We start from the raw sequence: 18,874 nt of genomic DNA, 5'->3' as shown, positions 1-18,874 counted from the left end.
CACAATATGAAAGGGGTGTTACATGTAACAAATACACAATATAATTTTTCTATCCATCCTAATTTGTACTCACCCACACATAACTACAGGCAGAGAACAGAAATATCATACGAATTGGTAGTTACATATATCGAATACTTGTTAAGGAGTCCGAATCTTAAATTTTTTACAACGTGCTGCAGTGCCGTTCTAAAATTTATTATTATTATTTTATTCCATCAGTCCCATCCCATTTTTCCCTCATAATCAGTCTCTTCCCTATCCTCTCTACTGCTCTGCCTCTTTCTCTTCCCTATCTTCTCGCCTCTCTCTACTGCTTTGGCACGCCGCCGATCTCAGCCACTGTTTGAACTGGTCTGAAGCCACACAGCCGATCTGAAGCTACACTGTTGAACTGAAGCACCACCGATCTCTGCCTCTCTTACCAGCTTGTTTTGATTTTAATCCAGTTGTTGCTTGTTCTTTTTCAGATTTTTTTTTTTGGGTTGATCTGATATTTGTGGGTTGCGGCGGTTGTGGGCTGCAATGTGCTGAGTTTGGTGGTTGTGGTGCTCGATGGTGGTTTTTTTTTACGAAAAGGGTCGGGGGGTGACCAACGAGTAATCCTACTGGTGTGACCATAGTAACACCAATACCCCTTTGAAGCTGGACGAGAAACACTAGTAATCATTGAGCTAAGATTTACTAAAAGAATTGGGTTTTGGCTGTAGTTCTTAAAATCTAGGCCCATTTGACTATAAATTTTTACTATCGTTATTTAAATATTGTGAAAATAGATATGGACTAAAAAGTGTCGCGGAAATACAACAGTTGGTTAAACACTAATACCAAACACTCCTTAGTATTTCATCAACGGCAGACCGTTTATCCTCAATCCTTAAAAAAACACAAAAAACAAGAGAAGACACACGACAGTTGAGTCCACCTTGTACGACATTTTATTTTATTTGACAAAAACACAGAATACCAAGTGGCCACTCTGAACATGGAGCTAGCCGCAACTCATCGTCTTCTTCTTCTTCATCAAAACCCACTGCTCAAACCTAGGGTTAGGGTTTCTCACAGACCTTTCACTCTCACTTCAAACTCAATCTCACCGGTTCATCACCGCCAGCAACTGAGAATGAACATGTCGAAACCCATTTCATGCTCTGCTTCAGCTGATGACAACGGCTCCACCACGACCGCAACCACTTCTCCAATCGGCGCTGGTAAGGGGAAAAAAAAATCTGATCAGATTATATATATATATATATATTTTTTGTATTGGTTTTGATTTTGAGGCTTAAATTGAGAAATTCTTATTTAGTGATTGTTATGTCACAGTGGCTCGGATTGGAGAGGTGAAGAGGGTGACGAAAGAGACGAATGTGTCAGTGAAAATAAACTTGGATGGTACAGGTGTTGCTGAAAATAATACTGGGATTCCCTTCCTTGATCATATGTTGGATGTTAGTCTTTTTCAGCTTTTGTGATTATCATTTCTTGATTCTTAGTTCTGTTTCTCAATTTGGGTTTTTAGCTGTTTTTATTATCAGGGTTGTAAATTTCCAAGTTCAGATTTTTGAAAACCTTAGTGATAACATAATTCCCTCCATTTGTTTTAGCTAGATGTGAGACGTGTGTCATTTATTTGATTGTTTGTGGTTTACATAAGTTTTTTAAGACCGTCGATTTTTTTAAATGCTGCCAAACATGTCTTACATCCAGGACTGGATTTGAATGGGTGGGGATACTTTCCAATGTTAGGTATAGTTATGCGCTAATGTTATACCTTAACTTCCTAATTAAATTCAACAATGTGGTTGTGTTGGCCAATAAGTGACATGCTTGAATTTAATTGTCGTTGAAAAATATGACACTATTTTTCATTGCTAAGGTACCGTACCTAAGTTTTGCGCATATGGAAAATGGAGCAGATAACTTTATGAATATGTAGCTGGACTTCATTTTGTGGCAGTTAATGGATTCTAATATTGGGGGAAGGGTGGGTGGGTTTATTAAAGATTTATTCATTTGTTGTTGTGGTTTTATTGTGTAAGATTTTGAGTCTGATGTGCTGCTGTTTGTTAATTGTATTTATTTGTTTTTATGTTAGCAACTTGCTTCGCATGGGCTGTTTGATGTGCATGTTAAGGCCACTGGTGATATCCACATTGACGACCATCACACAAATGAAGATGTTGCTCTTGCCATTGGAACGGTATTTGAAAAACGTTACATCATATGTTTTTGTTATTCCTATGGCTTTTCTAGTGTGATGCTGAATTCCTAGCAGTCCTTCTCCTTTGTATGTATATATTTTAGTGGTATTTAAAGTAAACTATTTATGTATTTGATGGGATTCAAATAAGTTTACTTGTTTCACTAATTTGAGTCATTTAGCTAGTTTTACATCTAGCCTGATATCTCTTTGAATTAGTTTTGATTATATATACTTATGCTTACTTGAGAATGTAACATATAACATGGTGGATTAATTTAATTTAGGATACGTCCAAAGGCTATTGCTTCAACTGCTTCATATTTGGATCCACCTGCTGATATCTCTATGTATGTGTTATAATAAGTTAGTTTTGCTTGGCCTGCAGGCTTGTTTGCAGGCACTTGGTGATAGGAAAGGAATAAATCGGTTTGGTGACTTCTCAGCTCCTCTTGATGAAGCACTAATACATGTTGCACTGGTGTGTTCAACTTTTGATTGTTTCATATGAAGTAAACATGTAATATGTTTTAAGTGTCAAAAGATTGACTGATGTTATGATTGATCTTTATGTTTGTCCTTGGGGGTTGAGCTTATAGTGCTGATTTCCAAGTAATGATTAAATTTTACACCAGATTATAGTATCAACTCTATCTCTAGTTTCCAGTGTCCTCTCTAACCATGCTAATTTATTTATATTCTCTGGGAATCTAAAATAGTGGCTTATTTTGAGGACATTGTTTTTCAGGATTTATCTGGCCGACCGTATTTAGGTTATGATTTGCAAATACCTACTCAGAGAGTTGGAACATATGACACTCAGGTAGAACTCCTATTTTTTTACTCCTACAATTAAGAAATTTGATGTCACCAATTGTTATTCATCTCTAGCACAGTGGTGGAACTTCCTACTGAGATATTGACATAATGTGACATGTTTGCACCTTTGGAAATTCTGCAATCTTATATAGTTTAGCTATTGCGTGAATTTTATTTGTAGTTGGTGGAGCACTTTTTCCAATCGCTGGTGAATACTTCTGGCATGACACTCCACATCCGGCAGGTAATAATACTGGGAGCTTCTTAACCTTGTCATGGTTGATATAAATCTACTGGTTTTTTTTTCCAACATAGTTTACCAAAATAATGCCATCTTCGTGCTCTTTGTATTGGGGTCAACTGTGTATACTTCCAATTATTTTTTATGCAATTGAATATGAAAATAGTTTTTTTTTTTTTTTGGGAGGATTTTCATGCACTTTCTTTAAATTCCTATATTCTATGATTTTTTTAGTTGTGTCCATGATTTCTATTTAGAATAAACTGAAATTGTTTTTTTTTTTTTTTTCAAAATTTCTGAAGTACCTTTTTAAAAAGAAAAAGAAAAATTCAGAAGTAACATATTATTAAAAAATAGAAAAGGGCAAAGCCCAAGTGCATAGGAAGTATGAAACGACACTCCACCCAGAAAAATAATTAAATAAATGGCAAAAAGATAAAAATCAAATGAAAAAAAATTAACTCCTAAATTATGGAACATCTAAAATTTCTAAAGAAATTAGCGACATTTATATTTTTCACTCAAGAGTTAAGTTTCTAATAGAATATTTTGATTTTGGTTGAGCACCAGCTTGCTGGAAGAAACTCTCACCACATAATTGAAGCAACTTTCAAAGCTTTTGCAAGAGCTCTTCGACAAGCAACAGAATCTGACCCTCGCCGTGGTGGGACTGTTCCAAGGTTTGTTATTTTCCTGTTTAATTTAAATTTACATCATAATTGCCATTGGTCTTTGGACCCAGTAACATCTTCTCCCCCTAAAACAAATGATGGAGAAAAGTCATGAATTCAATCCATCTCTGTTCCCTGTAATTTCTGCAAGGTTTGATTTTTTTTTAATTGAAGCTATGGAGATGACAAATGGTTCTAATTGTAGAATAGAACTACTCTTGTTTTACTTGAATTATTTTATATATTTCTTGATGTTAGAGCTAACCACTTGCTTTGAAATCATTTCCTTGGTCCATTTCATCTTTGGCTGTTACTTTTTAAGCTGGGTTCTGTAGAATTTCTGACCTTTTAGTATCTATGTATAAGAGATTCTTTGAGGTTTTGTTGCAGCAACTTGTTCAGGATAGGGTGGTCCTTGAATCTTTTTCTATGGTCATGTTTTCTGCCAATTGCATGGTACAAGTATAAGGAATTTTCTCACATGATTTACAATACTCACACTCACTGTTTATTCTCTCTCTCTCATTTTTTCCTTGTGCTAGTAGACAGTCCTTTTGCTCATTTATTTTATACACTTAAAAACTTTTTATCCGGACTCACGAAAGAAATTTCACTGTACTCTAAATATTTTAAAATTATTTAGTTAATTCTACTCTTAAGACTAAGTGAAACTTTATTACCAAAGTTCCAAGAAGTTTAAATTACTATTTTGATTAAAATTCTGTTACTAAAAGTTTGGGGAAAAAAGTTTAAAAGAAATTTCATTATTTACTTTACACTATTTTAATCATCTACCAATACATGAGCCAAAAGAATGTTTTCACTTATGTTCCTCCGCCTTTAATGAAAGGCAACTGATGGGGACTTGCCAACTAATCAAGCTCTTCCCTAAGCTGATGCCAATTTTTTTTCAAGATTTTCTTGATGAGCATGTTGCACAATGAAATAGGTCTAATCTCCTCAAAGACCACTGGGTTATCCACCTAAGGGATCAACTCAAGGAAAGTTGAGTTGGTCTATTTTAACAGCTTTCCACCGTGAAAGAAGTTTGATACAACTCTGTACTCATCATGTTTGATGATTCCCCAACAGACCTGAAAAGTGGTCATTAAATCCACCCAAATCCGGGGCTTTATCTGAATTTCATTCTACAACTCTGCCCAACCTTCTCAATTTCATCTACCCTGACCTATTGAATTAATCCTAGATACTGATTCTGAGTAAGGAGCCTCTCAATCTGAAATTCCTGTTTACATTGCATGATCTGATCCATCCCAATATGTTTTGGAAATGAGAAACTAGTAGATTCAAAAAAATGCTGTTATGTTACTGTTTTATTTTATTTTTGCTTTTCATGTGAATTTTAATTAACCCATGCATCACATGGGCTTAATATTAGTATGTGCTTGCTTCTGTGTGACAAATTCTTTGGAAACTAATACATTAAAAAAAAAAGTGTCTTGTGAAACAAAATCTAAATACGTGTTGTATTTGATTGTTGCAGTTCAAAAGGTGTGCTGTCCCGTTCTTGATGCTAGAGGTAGATAATGCTGGGCTTAAGGTGGTTTAAGTTAAACCTATATCCTCATTTTCCTCAAGCATGCTTTGGGGATAATCAGGTTGATGATCCCACATGTATGGTATTGTTGATTATCAGTCGAAGCTTCACCATGTTGAAACAAAGCAAAATACAAATCTGGATGCTACCACTGGAGGGATGGGTGTCCAACAGAGAAACTATAAGGATTAGTTGCTTGTATGAATTGTGCTGGACCTCACAGTCTATTGATCATCAATAAATCACTCAGTTTTAAATTTCCATGCTTTGACTTATCCATTTTTTTTAAGATCTGTCAATCAATGAACTAATTGCAGATTTATCCATGTGCAATCAAATAAGGTTGGTTTAGTGCTCCATTGTGTCAAGTTTTGTGTAGCATTTTTTAGCTGAGTACATTTCATTTTTCACAATATCTAGAGAACTTATAACTTTTATAAGATCATTTCAGGATTTTTATGACTAACCTGCCGGTTTTGTAGTTAATAGGTAATTTGGTGATGTTTGTACAGCCTTGAATGTTGGATGTGGTATTTGGCATGAGTTTGTTTCTTATCCGTGTTGGTTGTCCCTCTGGGACCATGGGCTTGATTAATTTATCACCCTATTGGGTATGACGACCCATTGAGTGACTATGGAAATTTTCTTTATCTGCTGCAAATCAAAGCCTGGGAGTCCTTGAGGCTAACTTAGCAGCAAGAGCTTACAGGTTTATTGGAATTTGGAATTAGTCACCTTTGAAGATATGCTTGGGTTAAATATAAAGTTTGAGGGCACCGTTCCCTTATAGAGGTCACCATTTAACCCTTATTCTGGTGACCAAGAAGAGTAAGTAACAAAGACTTCAGCTATCCTTCTCAATCTAACATTCTTGAACTCTTCCTTTCCTTCCATGGTCATTATGTCTACAATTACATGTTTTTGCTGCTTCCAAAGAACATATTGAAAAACAAAGAAAATTTGTAAGAGTGCCTGGCAGGCAGCACATACAAATTTTGTCGAAGTACCAAGTATAGCAAATAAGTATAATTTTGCTTGAACAGATAAATACACAAAAACTATTAAAAGTAGAATTCTGGATACCCTTCAGTTCTTGTTTACTACATATTCATCTGGCCAAAAAAAAAAAGGCTCATGTCTTACAAGGACCCCTCAGCTGCATTCAGGTCATCTAATATCTCGGACTTAACCTCTTCTGGCAAAGCAGCAGATGGGCCGGCCTTCGAGTAGAAGCTGGCTAATGATCTAATAGCTTTCTCTAGCACAACATATGATTCCTACAAGTGAAGCACCAAATTGTGTATTCATTAGTTATCATCTAACAAAAACATGACAAATCCTTACGCTTTCTAAGTCTTCAAAGTTTAGTCAAAAGTACCTCTTGAACCACAGTTTGTTGTCCTCTCCAATTGCTCAAATACTCTCGAATTGACTCCTTTGCTGCATCTGCCGTGCGTCTAAACTTAGCAATATCTTTTGGGTCTTCCTTTAAGGAGTCACGCAGTGTCTTCACAAACTCTCTCGCTGACTTCAAGTAAGCCTTTGGCAACAGTTTACCAGACTTAGTTTTCTCATTGGGATCAAATAGTGATGTGATGGCCCCTATAACTCCTGTATCCTCTTCCTCTTGGCCATTTGACTTTTCTTCAGCCCAAACAACCGGTGGTGTCAAGCCATAGTTGAAGGTCAGTGTGGTGACCAATGACACACCAGTGCACACTATAATATGCCGGCGACTTGATGCAGTTTCTTGAGAGGATAGCACAACATGACACCTTGGTTGCAGTTTATCTGTTTTGTTTCAGAAAACAGCAAAGACAGAAAAGCAACATAATGAGGAACAAACGACTAAATTAGGACAGAACCTTATGAAATTCTTGTTCTAAATATGTAAATGTAGTATAATTGGTTGGGACCATGCCTCCTGAAGCAAAGGCCACTAGTTTGAATCTTCCCTTCCCAATTGGGGGCAACACTCACTTATCCAAAAAAATTGACAGATTGGCGAATATGTAATGCAGGAATATATGGTTTGTAAGTGAAGAAATGGTGCAAGCGACATTGTAAGAGATGGAATCTGGAACCATCTTCTTCTACAACATTCATACTCGTACCTTTAACGAAGAAGAGCTGACATGGGTTATGCTGTCACAAAATCGTTGGGAAGAATAAAATCTAAAGTTGAAAAATGCAGGATCCAATAACAATTACAAATTTTCTTCTCAACTTTCACCTAAAATACTTTCAACTTAGGAAAAATCCCTGAGCTCACTTCATCCTGGACCCTATCCATGCTACTAACCAAAGGAAATTAAAGAGAAAAGACATAGATATCATGTCACTTACACTCATTGTCAGGTTTCAATATGTTCTTAATTCTTTTGGACAGTACAGAGGGGCAAGTCTTTGGTGCAAGAAAAACTTCCATCCTTGTTTAATAATAAAAACTCGCATTCTACAGAACAGCAGCAATGGCCTTGAATCATGCTCTACCCCATGTTTACACCAATTCACCTTCACAACATCTAAATAAGTTACAAACAATGTTTCTCATAAACTTAAATTTCAAAAAACAATAACCAACCCTTTCTTTCTTAGTGCCCTGCAGCTTACTTTTCAGCTTATTGAATATGTTGTCATTTGAAAAAGTTGTACCTAAGAAAAAAGGGAGGACTAAATATTCATTTGAATGATTTTATTTTCATCCGCTTATTTTTTTTATTGTATAAAATATAATTGTACAGAGGGAAAAAATGAGGCTTTAAAAAGTTGGGCGAGGCTTGCATCTAATGTATTGGAGCATTGGCCGCAACATGGACACGACACATCAAAATTGGCATATGTTAGTCCCATATCCCATTCACTACTCTAGTGCACTGGATAGACCAGAGCACTAGAGGTAAGCCTAACCTTAAAAAGCTGTACCTAAGGAATAAACAAATAAGCAGATGGATAAATAAACTCATCTAAACGAGCTCATAGCTAAAATTTGAATAGGTGCAGTTTCAAACAGTTGTACACTGTTTAATCTACATTTTTCAATGACATATGCAAAAACAAATACACTTATATGCATATATCAAAGAAAGAAAAATGGTGAGTGCTGCTTATATTGATGCTTTTACAGAATTAAAACACATACAAATAACAACTTTAAGTTCCTTAACAACATAGTCCCCAAAACCAAAATAGTTCAACTATTTATTAGCAAAAAGCACTCTGCATATATCTAAATAGAAATATTAAGAGGTAAAATTAAGTGGGTATTTGAGAAAATACACCATTGCTCACCTGGTGTGTGCTGCTTAACCACACGAAGGCTTTATCTTTGCAATCTCTGCCTTTTGGCTTTCTTTCTGAGTTTCTGGCGCTGAAAAGCTTTTATCCAGAGGGATACAGGAAGTACTTCAGGAAAAAGATTAAGGGCCCAATAGTCATTCTCCGCCACACTAAATTACAGGAATACCTCTAAAAATTTTGTATACATGGACCGGGTTGCATTGGATTTGATTTCAACCCAACCCAACCTCTTTAGTCTTTACTCTTTAGGTGAAATCTCTAACCCAATCCTGTTTATTGGGTACAGATCATTTTGTCAAGTCTACCAAATAATTTGGGCTTTTTTTTTTTTAACCAATAAATTGGGGTTTTCAATCAATTATTTACGTCCATTTTACAATTGTGTATTGTGTTTAATAATTTAAATTTTACCAAAACTAATAAATCTTAAAATACAAAAGAGGGAGAGCAAGAGAGGTTTGGGTTGGTGGGTGAGGGAGAGTGATTTGCAAAGGAATGAACAAGAGAAAGGAAGAAAGAAAGAAAGAAAAAAAAAAAGAAACATAAAGATTACTGTGCACTATATCTGAAAAACCATAATTTTTTACTTTGACTCCACCAATAGAGGCTTAATTTTGTAGTTGGTGGTGCTAAAAATAGTAATATGACTTTTTAGCATCACCAATAATAATGCTCTTAGATTAAGAAATCTCCCTAGCCCAATCCAAGTTATTGGGTAGATAAATAAATTGGGTTTTTTTAAAATAAAAAAAAAAAAACAAAAACAAAAACCAATAAACCAGATTTTCAATCAATAATTTAAGTCATTTTACAATTTAATAATTTATACAGTTGTGTTTAATATTTTAATCTTACCAAAATTAAAGTCTCAAAATACAAAATAAATCAAATTAACAAATTCTCATATCCAAGACAAATAAACCTAAAATTATAAAATACATATATTTTTAATATTGTTTTTTAGAAACATATATTTTTAATACTTCAAATAGTGACTTTAGTCAGAATTTTTTTATTAAATTTTTTTTCCAATTAGAATATGACCTAAATTGCTAAGAGTCTGGTAGTATTTATATTAGTACTTCTTAGTTTTTTTGTTAGAAATGTTCATGTTCAGTATTTAAATCTCTTCTTGTAATTGTAAAATTATCATTAAAAAAAAACAAAAAAAGTTTAACCTAACTTAAATTTCTAAATAAATTACTATCCAACCCAATTTATTAGGTCAAGTTCATCAGATTGGTGGATAGAATACACACCCTATTTTATCTCTATAAAGGGGAAAAAAAGTATGTTTTGAACCATATAATTAAAAAAATTATAAATAAACCTTATACGGTTTTAAAAACAACAAATTAAATCCTACAATTTCAAAAATAATAGATCAAACCCTCATACTTATAAAAGTAACAAAATAAACCCGAGCTTATTGAGAATTTGAGAATTTGAGATTCATTCATATATATATGTTGAAGTTTCAATTTTTTTATTTATTTAAAATTTGAGGTTTTAATGGGTTTAAAATGAAGTTTTTAAAAAAAAAATAGAAAAAGAACACTTTATAATAGCCCTCTTTCATCTAGGGTTTTGTCTCCGAAGACCTTTAAATACCATCTTTACAAACCCCACTCTTCTCTCTCGCTCCTCCGCTCTCTCATTTTCCAAACCCTCTGAAACAGAGAGAGCTCAGAGAACAAAAACCCTAATCCTAACCATGGTAAGTAAAACTCAAATCAACTCGCTCTGATTCACAAGCCTCTCTTATTCTTCTTCAATTTCCATTACCTGTTATGCTATTTTTTGTTCTTAATTTTTTTTTTTTTTTTGAAATGCGCAGTCTCTTGTAGCGAACGAGGATTTCCAACACATATTGCGTGTTCTGAACACCAACGTTGATGGAAAACAAAAGATCATGTTCGCTCTCACTTCCATCAAAGGTATTGGTCGCCGTTTCGCCAATCTCGTTTGCAAGAAAGCTGACGTCGACATGAACAAACGGTACCGTTTCTTTCTTCTTCTTCTTTTTTATAATATTTATTTCCTTCTTGTTGATGTGTGTGAATACTATTTCGGTTTTGAATGATTAGGAATTTGGGTTTTTTTTTTATATTATAAATTTAGGGTATTTGGTTGTTGGGTTATGTATTAAAGGTGTGTGTTTCTGTGAAATTTAGCATGGAAAAGTCATTGTAGAATTTGAGCTATTGGGAAGAGGGATTTTGGGTTTTTATTAGCTCTTAGAGAGAGCTAAGGATTTGTCAATTAAATAGAAGAAATGAGAAATTACATAACATTATTCACTTCCCATAAAGCCTATTTCCTACAGCAATGCAAAACGGGCACTCACTTGAATGAATTTTTTATTATCATACACCATACTCCAAATCCTAGTTCCCCCTCATGCGTTATTCTGTAAGTGATACAATTGTATTTTGGAACTCGCTCGAGTCAATGAATAGGCTGGGCCTTGTTGTGATGGCAATTCCCTTCCAATGAGAGAGACGTGTCGCAGGAAATCATGTATAGAACCAATGGGTAAGGATATGCCTATGCGCCGGGTACGGCCTTTTTTAGCCAATGAGCTTCGGGTTGAATTACACTTGCTCCCCCATTAGGGAATGGGTGGGGGTGAGATTGTGGGTTTAAGAAATGTAGCCATTTAAAAAGGGTGTTTTGGAACTTGTCTGTTATGTAGTTTATGTGCTTGTTGCTTGTTAAATTTGGTTTTATGGTTTGCGACAGAGCTGGTGAGTTGACAGCCGCTGAGCTGGATAACCTGATGGTGATTGTGGCAAACCCTCGCCAGTTCAAGATACCTGATTGGTTTCTGAACAGGAAGAAGGATTACAAGGATGGTAAATATTCTCAGGTTGTCTCCAATGCTTTGGACATGAAACTAAGGGATGATCTTGAGCGTTTGAAGAAGATCAGGTATACTCTTATTTCTTTTCTTTCTTTTCCAACTTTACATAATCTGTTACCCATCATGTTGTTGTGAGCTTTGTCTTCCTTAAGATTGAAAGTTTGTCTCAATTTTTATGTTGAATTAGCCAATGAGTTCTAGATCATCTGGTACCTCATCCCCTTATAAATTCTCTGTGGATGGTGAGGTCATTGGTTCAAGACCCACAGCATTTGTAATGTTCCAACGGATATATATGTATATATATATATAATGTTTTCTGCACGAGTCAAATCTCCTTGGCCAGGTTGTAAATTGGATGGATGAGCTCTAAGTCAGTTATTATTGAATACCAGTACTCAAATTAGTTAATGACGACTCTGCCTGTTCAGCTACCCTTCTCCTTGTTTTCACTCTTCTTCTTCTTTTTATGAGGTTACTTATGAGTGTTTAGCCTCCTCGAAGCTTTTGATATAATGAAGCATTTATAAGCATGTAAACTTGTTTGACATTGTGTATGGCATTAGTTTTAATAATTAGTTCCCATAGCAACTGCAAATTAATTTTTACACTAGAAACTGCTGCCGTAACTGATGAAATTTACCATCTGATTTGTGTTTTGGCATGCCTTGTACATTGTATGGCCATGTATTTTCATCTCTTCACAAATATTTCTTTCTGACTGGTAAACAATAACTTTTGTTCCTAGGAACCACCGTGGTCTGCGACACTACTGGGGTCTCCGAGTGCGTGGACAGCACACTAAGACAACTGGTCGCCGTGGAAAGACTGTTGGTGTCTCAAAGAAGCGTTGAGTTTGTTTCTCCCTTTTTGGGATGTTTGCGAATTTTGTTTGGCCTTTTAGAATATCTTGGGTTTAGTATTGTACTTTTCTTTTTGGCAGACTCGTGCAGTATCATTTAGCTGTCTTTATGTGTTCTTTAGACTGATTGATCTTGTTTGAGAGATTTTGGTATGTGTGATGGTATTAATTATTCATAATTTCATATAATAGTTAAAGTTGACAATGCATTTTGCATTTTACCTATTCATTCTTCCTGATTAATGGTTTGTTGACTAGTGTACAAGCCCCAATGCTGGTACTTTAGCCTTTAGGTACTGTGGCCAGTAGTTTGAATATGCATGCAGTATGTACAGCAGCAGATGAGGCGTGGCATATGTTTACTGATGCCTGGGATTTTTCACATTTGTGCAACATTGATGATTGTATAATGAGAATTGCCATTGCTATATGCTAGGATTTATTCAGCCTTGGTGATAAAATGGCAGCTATTTTGTATTGTGGAGGGAGGAATAAAGAACAGTGTGAAGGTGGTCGCTGATATCCCCCAAGAAAAAAAATTGACTACTCATTTTTAGTAGACTTTTCTGTTCTTAGTAATACTTTTCTCTCTTTTTCCCATATATTTAGAACTAATCTAGTACTAACTTATAAAAATATTGGAAATGCAACAATCTATCCTCAAAAACTTTTATGTGAACTGGTTAGCTGATGAATCATGTAGTGATTAGTGCCCCGAGTCTGATGACAATTTGAAATTTCAGCATATCCTCAAATTCGGGAAGGTTTCTAAGAGATTAGTTTGGGCTGCATAAATTATCCTCCGAACTTTGCTATTATTATCCTCAAGTTTTGATTTATCCTCAAGTTTTGATTTAGGGTACGTTTAGTACACTGAATGTGAATTACGACAGGAATTGTAATCTTTATTATTAGGAATAAAATGTGTTGTAATGTAATAACTAAATCTATTCATTAGTTTGGTTGTAAGTTATAACATTAGAATAAAACTTAACATTTATTTTAGGAAATTTCTTACTCATACAATTATATTTTTTTAAAAATTGTTATTTTTAAATTTAAGAGAGATACGTGTTATTTTTTATGATTTTTTATTTTTATAATTATTAGATGTATATGAAAAGTTTGTTTACTTGGAAATATATTAAGTTTTAAAATTATTGCACTTACTAAGAAATAGCTAATACAACCTTTTAAAGAGGAATAGTTATTCCTCATTTTGGAAAATAGCTATTCATAAGGAATAATTATTTTTTGTAATAAAAATATAACCAAACTAAAGAATAACTAAACCATAAGAATAGCTATTACATTACAACGTTTATTACAGTTTACCAAACATGCCCTTAGCATTGTTTAAATTAACCCAAATTAAGTCAACTTAGGCAGCGTTTGGTTCAATGTAAATCGAATTTCGAGTGTAAAATAAATGTAGGGGAAAGTGAATTCCTATAAGGAAAATGAAATCCGAGTGTTTGGTTCTACAATGGATAATAGTCCAGAAAAGGATTTCTGGTGTTTGGAAACATTTTGAAAATGCTATTTTCCTATAAATTTTTCACATTTTCTCAACTTCCAAACAGATTTTATAACAGAAAAATTCAAAATAAACACTTAACACAACCAAATATCAAAATAAAAACATCTTTAATTCACAAATTCGGTGAAAGGAGGAAGAAAGAGTGAGAGACTGGGGGAAAGAGAGATAGATCGGGAAAGAGAGGATCAAAGGCAGCGGCGACCAGATCGGGTGGGTTTGGGGGTGGAGTGGAGTGGGCTAGTGGTTGGTGGCGGCCAAATCGACGATCGGTGGTGGCAGCCAAATTGGCCAGTGCATTGGAGAGCCTGGTAGACCACGGCTTGCAGTCGGTTGTCAAGATTGAAGCTTAACCTGTACTCGTTGGTGCATGGTTAGTGATCAGCGGGGGAGAAGAAGAGTTGAGGTAAAAAAAAAAAAAAAAAGCTTGGCCGGTGCGTGATTTGGGCAGTAAGGCGGCATGATTTGGGTGGTGGGGGTGGCACGATCTAGGCTGGCCGAAACTTGGTTGGGTGGCCACCTGTGCTCTCTCTTCTAGCTCACTCTCTCTACTCTCTCTCTCTTCTTGCTTTTTCTCTCTCTCTCTCTTTAGGTGTCTGTGAGTCCAGAAATCATTTAAAGGTAAAACAGAAGCGTAAATGATTTTCCGAGTGAAATGGCTTATTTTACGATCAAAGTTTAAGATTTTCCGGAAAACTTTATTTTACATGTGCACCCAAACACGCTGCTGGGTATAAAATATTTTCCGGAAATCATTTACACCCAAAACAAACACAGCCTTAGCTGATAATCAATAATTGGTTTCCTGTTAATTAACCAACTAACTCAATAGATTCCAACTAACTCAATAGGTACCAGTTAATGAAGTCATTTAAAGTCACCAAATAGATAATAAAAAAAAGAAAGAGCAATAATAGAGATTTAGGAGTGAAAATGGGTTAATTAAAATAATACTCGTTGGTCTTTACTTAGAATTATGTTATCATTCAATGTACATTCGCAAACATTTACCATATGATTTAGACCATTTAAGTTTGATATTATCGACCAAAGTAGTCCAAGTAGTGAATATTGCTACTTTGTCTTCACATTCCCTCCCAGAGGTTCAGCCAAGTCATTCCACATATCTCTAAAATCCCTGAGATCCAAATAAATATGTTACATGATCCAAATAAATATGTTACATGGAAAAAACAGGAGAATGGGTGAGAATATATAAGCAGCATTTACACAAAATAAGCTCAATCCCTCGTGTTGGCAAATTGCTACATTAATTGTGTGTCTTTAAGAATCAAACAAAATCTCATGGGTTATAATACTAAATCATTTTTTTTTTTTTTTAAATCAAATCTACTCAGATTGGAAAGGTGGAATCATACTCATATGATGCCCATTAGAACACAAGATCTGTTTAAACCAAACATTACTACAAAGCCTAGCCAAAAAATCAAAGCAAAACAAGGTATCGATTTCTTTTTTTGATAAGTAATTTGTTTGATTCTTAAATACATGCTTTGAGTTAAAGTTACTCATTTTTTAACAGAATATCACTTTTTATTTTTTATATAACAGAAATTTTAATTCTTAAGAGAAAAATATTCCATTTGCTTTGTCTTAGGTTCAAATCATGATGTTAGATTTACTAAAATGATGTAATTGAGTTTTGAAAACAAAGTATCAATTTCTGCAAGAATATTTTCCCACAGCAGAGAGGTTATAGTGTTGCAACTTTTATCAGGGATAGAGAAGCATATGAGTGGTCTACTATGAGAATTTTTAAAAATAAATACATAAACTACAACAAAAGAAGACATACCTAAATTCCTTAGCCATCTCCCCAATTGTCATAGACTTAGATGACCCTCCTCTAATGTGAATTACGTGTTCAATTCTACGTAGCCTGTTCCAAAAATGTTGCCATTAGCATGTAATAGTAAGGACCTTTTATTGATTTTTCACATTTACCAAGGTAACAGAAATCAGCACCATATGGAAGCAAAGTTTTGATAATAAAAGTCAGAAACATGAAGATCGATGACCTAAGAAACAAAAGTATATGCTAATTCCATATATGATGCTAGGAATGGCAACGGGTCGGGTTTGGGGCGGGTTTCTTTATGCTTGAACCCGTCCCGCAGGTCCATACCCAACACCCGAACCTAACCCGTTTAATAAACAAATTTTTTTTATGCCCGCTCAAACTCACCCCGTCGGATTTGGGCCCAATTGTGGCCCAATAAAAAAGGATTAAATTGAAGCCTATACCACGGCCCAAACAAGAAAAAAAAATCATTTTTGCCCAGATTCAAGCTCACAAAGAGTGGCTCAAATGCCAAATCATAGGACCATTACAACCTATTAATCATAAATCAATAAATCACCTGTTAATTATAAATCTATAAATCAATAAATCATAGCTAAAATCACCTGCTAAACATAAAAATAAAATAAATCCAACAAGTCCAAGAGATAAGTCCAAGAAGTTAATCCAACAAGTCCAAGAAATTAAAAGGCTACAAAATAAATCCCATAAGTTTAGGATAATTACAAACCAACAAGTTAATCCAACAAGTCCAAGAAATTAAAAAGCTACTAAATTAATACAACAAGTTTAATCCTCTACAGCTGTGACACAACTCCCATCCTCTTCATCAAGCTCCTCATCATCAAGAATTTATTGCAGTGTACAATCTCCTGGTATAGTTGAAGAACCTACGACAACAATGAATTAAAAAATGGAATAAACTTCATCAAATTATAACTAGCAAATATAAAAATACAATTTTGATTTCATTTTATAAATACAAATTATACAATTGTTAACCTTTGATTTCACTCCATAACAATTTTGAGCACACAGCATTGCCTCTATAATCTTGGGATGAAGCCGACTACGGTGTGGACTTAACAGTCTCCCACTAGTACTAAAGGCAGATTCTGAAGTAACAATTGTGACAGGAATGACTATAAAATATCCCTTACAATCCTTCATAAAGTAGGATACTTGAGACCATTACTTTCCCACCATGCAAAATATCGAAGTCCTCATTCATTTTCAACACTCTTTCATTAATGAAATGATCAAATTCCATTCTAGCATTCCAATGTTTCTTTGAAGTACTTGAACTATTATTGACAAACAAATCAAAAAATGAAAATGCCCCACTCAACCAATGTTTAATTTGTGCCACATCATTTGAAGTACTTGCAGGCATTTGAGAACTTCCTTCATTATCTACAGGGAACTCATCTACATCTCTATATTCATTAAGCAATTCATAATAAAGATTCTTAATTTTTTCAATCTCCAAATCAGAATTATTACCATAAATGTTAGGATAATAAAACTCCAATAACTTCATCTTATATCTTGGATCGAAGATGGCAGCAACAACCATAACAACATTAACATTAGCCTAATAAGAATTAAATTTAGCAATCATGCTTTTTGCCATCCTACTTATCATCTCATTTGAAGACAAACGTCATTCATTCAATGCTATTTTCAATTCACACACCAAAGTAAAATACATATTAATTGTGGGGTACTTATGAATAGAGAATAACTCAGTCACACTATAAAACAATTTCAACCTCCCACAAATATTTTTGGCTACCTCCCAATCATAATCATGTGGCAAACAAGTATAAGATGCTTCATGTTTAGCCAAATGAGAGAAATCATCTTTATAAATTAATGCAGTAGAAAGCATTAAGTAAGATGAATTCTAACGTGTCTTACAATCTAAGACTAACTCTTTGGTGCATTGAACAATTAATTGACGTGCATTTTCATCAAATTTTTGCCTCATTTTTGGTGATGCAATCCAATAAATTACACTATCACGAATCTTTTCAATACCATCACCAATAAGAGACAACTCATCTTGAACAATCAAATTCAAAATATGTTCAACACACCTTATATACAACAGATACCCACTCAAAATAAGAGAATTAGTATCAAACTTGTTCAAGAGAAATCTTATCATGACATCATTAGTACTACAATTATCAATAGATATTGTGGACAACTTCCTATTAATATTCCACTCTAAAAGACAATCAACAAGGACATCAGCAAGAACATCAGCAAGAACATCTTTCATGTGTGGAGAAGGAACATAAACAAACCTAGAAAAATAATATGAATAATTATAACATAACTCAATAAACACTATGATCAATGACATATGGTATGATTTATATGGTTTAATAAATTTAACATTCATTGATCAAAGAATTACCTTAAAATCTGACTTTGCAACATTCAAGTGTGATCGATAAAGTGAGCAGTAATGACCATGAACTCTCTCTTTTTGTTACTCTTATTATGATTTATTAGTTAATTTTCAATAATTTGCCTTTTATTCTACTTAGATATGAACATTTTTTTTTCCTTAGATCTTAACTTTTTGAAAACTTTATTTCATGATTTGGTTGTTAATTTTTAAAATTAATCAATAATTTTCCTTTTATTCTCCTTAAATCTAAACTTAAGTTAGTTTTTTAAAATTTATTAAAAAAAAAAATCTATGAAGGTTGAATTAATTTTTGTACCTAATATTTTTTTCCCTTTGACATGAATAATATCTTGAATCTAATAATTTTTTAATTCTTGTTTTACTCGTTAAGGTCCTCATCACCCTAACAATTTTATCTCTCGAATGTAATAAATTTTTTTCTTTATTTGAAAATTAAGCATTTTTAGTTTTTTTTTTTTTTTTTTATAAATAATTTATAAAACTTGTTGAGGGCCTAGGCCTAGCTCTGGCCCTAATATCGGGCTTGGCAGGGCTATGCCTTTACCAAACTCACTC

At 34.1% G+C, this 18,874-nt stretch overlaps 3 protein-coding genes across 7 annotated transcripts; 2 read left to right on the top strand and 1 right to left on the bottom strand.

The window, feature by feature from the left end:
- Positions 1-913: 913 nt before the first annotated feature.
- LOC115994836 (imidazoleglycerol-phosphate dehydratase 1, chloroplastic) lies at positions 914-5,849 on the top strand. Its single transcript, XM_031119116.1, has 8 exons — positions 914-1,211; positions 1,327-1,451; positions 2,099-2,203; positions 2,592-2,684; positions 2,952-3,026; positions 3,204-3,266; positions 3,834-3,943; positions 5,439-5,849. The coding sequence occupies exons 1-8, from the start codon at positions 986-988 to the stop codon at positions 5,464-5,466; spliced, it is 825 nt and encodes a 274-aa protein (XP_030974976.1). The 5' UTR covers positions 914-985; the 3' UTR covers positions 5,467-5,849.
- A 494-nt stretch (positions 5,850-6,343) lies between these two features.
- LOC115994837 (photosystem II D1 precursor processing protein PSB27-H2, chloroplastic) lies at positions 6,344-8,884 on the bottom strand. Of its 5 annotated transcripts, none has more exons than XM_031119119.1 (5): positions 8,784-8,851; positions 8,077-8,147; positions 7,839-8,006; positions 6,871-7,283; positions 6,361-6,769 (listed from the first exon to the last, which is right to left on the bottom strand). In XM_031119119.1, the coding sequence occupies exons 3-5, from the start codon at positions 7,918-7,920 to the stop codon at positions 6,632-6,634; spliced, it is 633 nt and encodes a 210-aa protein (XP_030974979.1). In that variant the 5' UTR covers positions 7,921-8,006; positions 8,077-8,147; positions 8,784-8,851; the 3' UTR covers positions 6,361-6,631. The 5 variants fall into 5 exon arrangements, with proteins under 5 accessions (XP_030974977.1, XP_030974979.1, XP_030974978.1 ...); XM_031119118.1 differs by having other exon boundaries at positions 8,106-8,147; XM_031119117.1 differs by lacking the exon at positions 8,077-8,147 and having other exon boundaries at positions 6,344-6,769; positions 8,784-8,884.
- A 1,502-nt stretch (positions 8,885-10,386) lies between these two features.
- LOC115949619 (40S ribosomal protein S18-like) lies at positions 10,387-12,745 on the top strand. Its single transcript, XM_031066895.1, has 4 exons — positions 10,387-10,509; positions 10,630-10,790; positions 11,535-11,723; positions 12,404-12,745. The coding sequence occupies exons 1-4, from the start codon at positions 10,507-10,509 to the stop codon at positions 12,507-12,509; spliced, it is 459 nt and encodes a 152-aa protein (XP_030922755.1). The 5' UTR covers positions 10,387-10,506; the 3' UTR covers positions 12,510-12,745.
- Positions 12,746-18,874: the final 6,129 nt, after the last annotated feature.

Source organism: Quercus lobata, chromosome 6 (genome assembly GCF_001633185.2).
Source record: "Quercus lobata isolate SW786 chromosome 6, ValleyOak3.0 Primary Assembly, whole genome shotgun sequence".
Taxonomy (NCBI): domain Eukaryota; kingdom Viridiplantae; phylum Streptophyta; class Magnoliopsida; order Fagales; family Fagaceae; genus Quercus; species Quercus lobata.
This window is presented reverse-complemented; position numbering and strand designations above follow the sequence as displayed.

Excerpts from the sequence above, each read along its gene's own strand:
- LOC115949619 (XM_031066895.1), top strand. Across the intron at positions 10,791-11,534 it reads GACGTCGACATGAACAAACG|AGCTGGTGAGTTGACAGCCG; the intron begins GTACCGTTTCTT and ends GGTTTGCGACAG. Across the intron at positions 11,724-12,403 it reads GAGCGTTTGAAGAAGATCAG|GAACCACCGTGGTCTGCGAC; the intron begins GTATACTCTTAT and ends TTTTGTTCCTAG.
- LOC115994836 (XM_031119116.1), top strand. The coding sequence starts at position 986 with ATGGAGCTAGCCGCAACTCATCGTCTTCTTCTTCTTCATCAAAACCCA. Across the intron at positions 1,452-2,098 it reads TCCTTGATCATATGTTGGAT|CAACTTGCTTCGCATGGGCT; the intron begins GTTAGTCTTTTT and ends TTTTTATGTTAG. Across the intron at positions 3,027-3,203 it reads TTGGAACATATGACACTCAG|TTGGTGGAGCACTTTTTCCA; the intron begins GTAGAACTCCTA and ends TTTTATTTGTAG.
- LOC115994837 (XM_031119117.1), bottom strand. The coding sequence starts at position 7,920 with ATGGAAGTTTTTCTTGCACCAAAGACTTGCCCCTCTGTACTGTCCAAA. Across the intron at positions 7,284-7,838 it reads ATTGAAACCTGACAATGAGT|ATAAACTGCAACCAAGGTGT; the intron begins GTAAGTGACATG and ends GAAACAAAACAG. Across the intron at positions 6,770-6,870 it reads AACAAACTGTGGTTCAAGAG|GAATCATATGTTGTGCTAGA; the intron begins GTACTTTTGACT and ends CTTCACTTGTAG.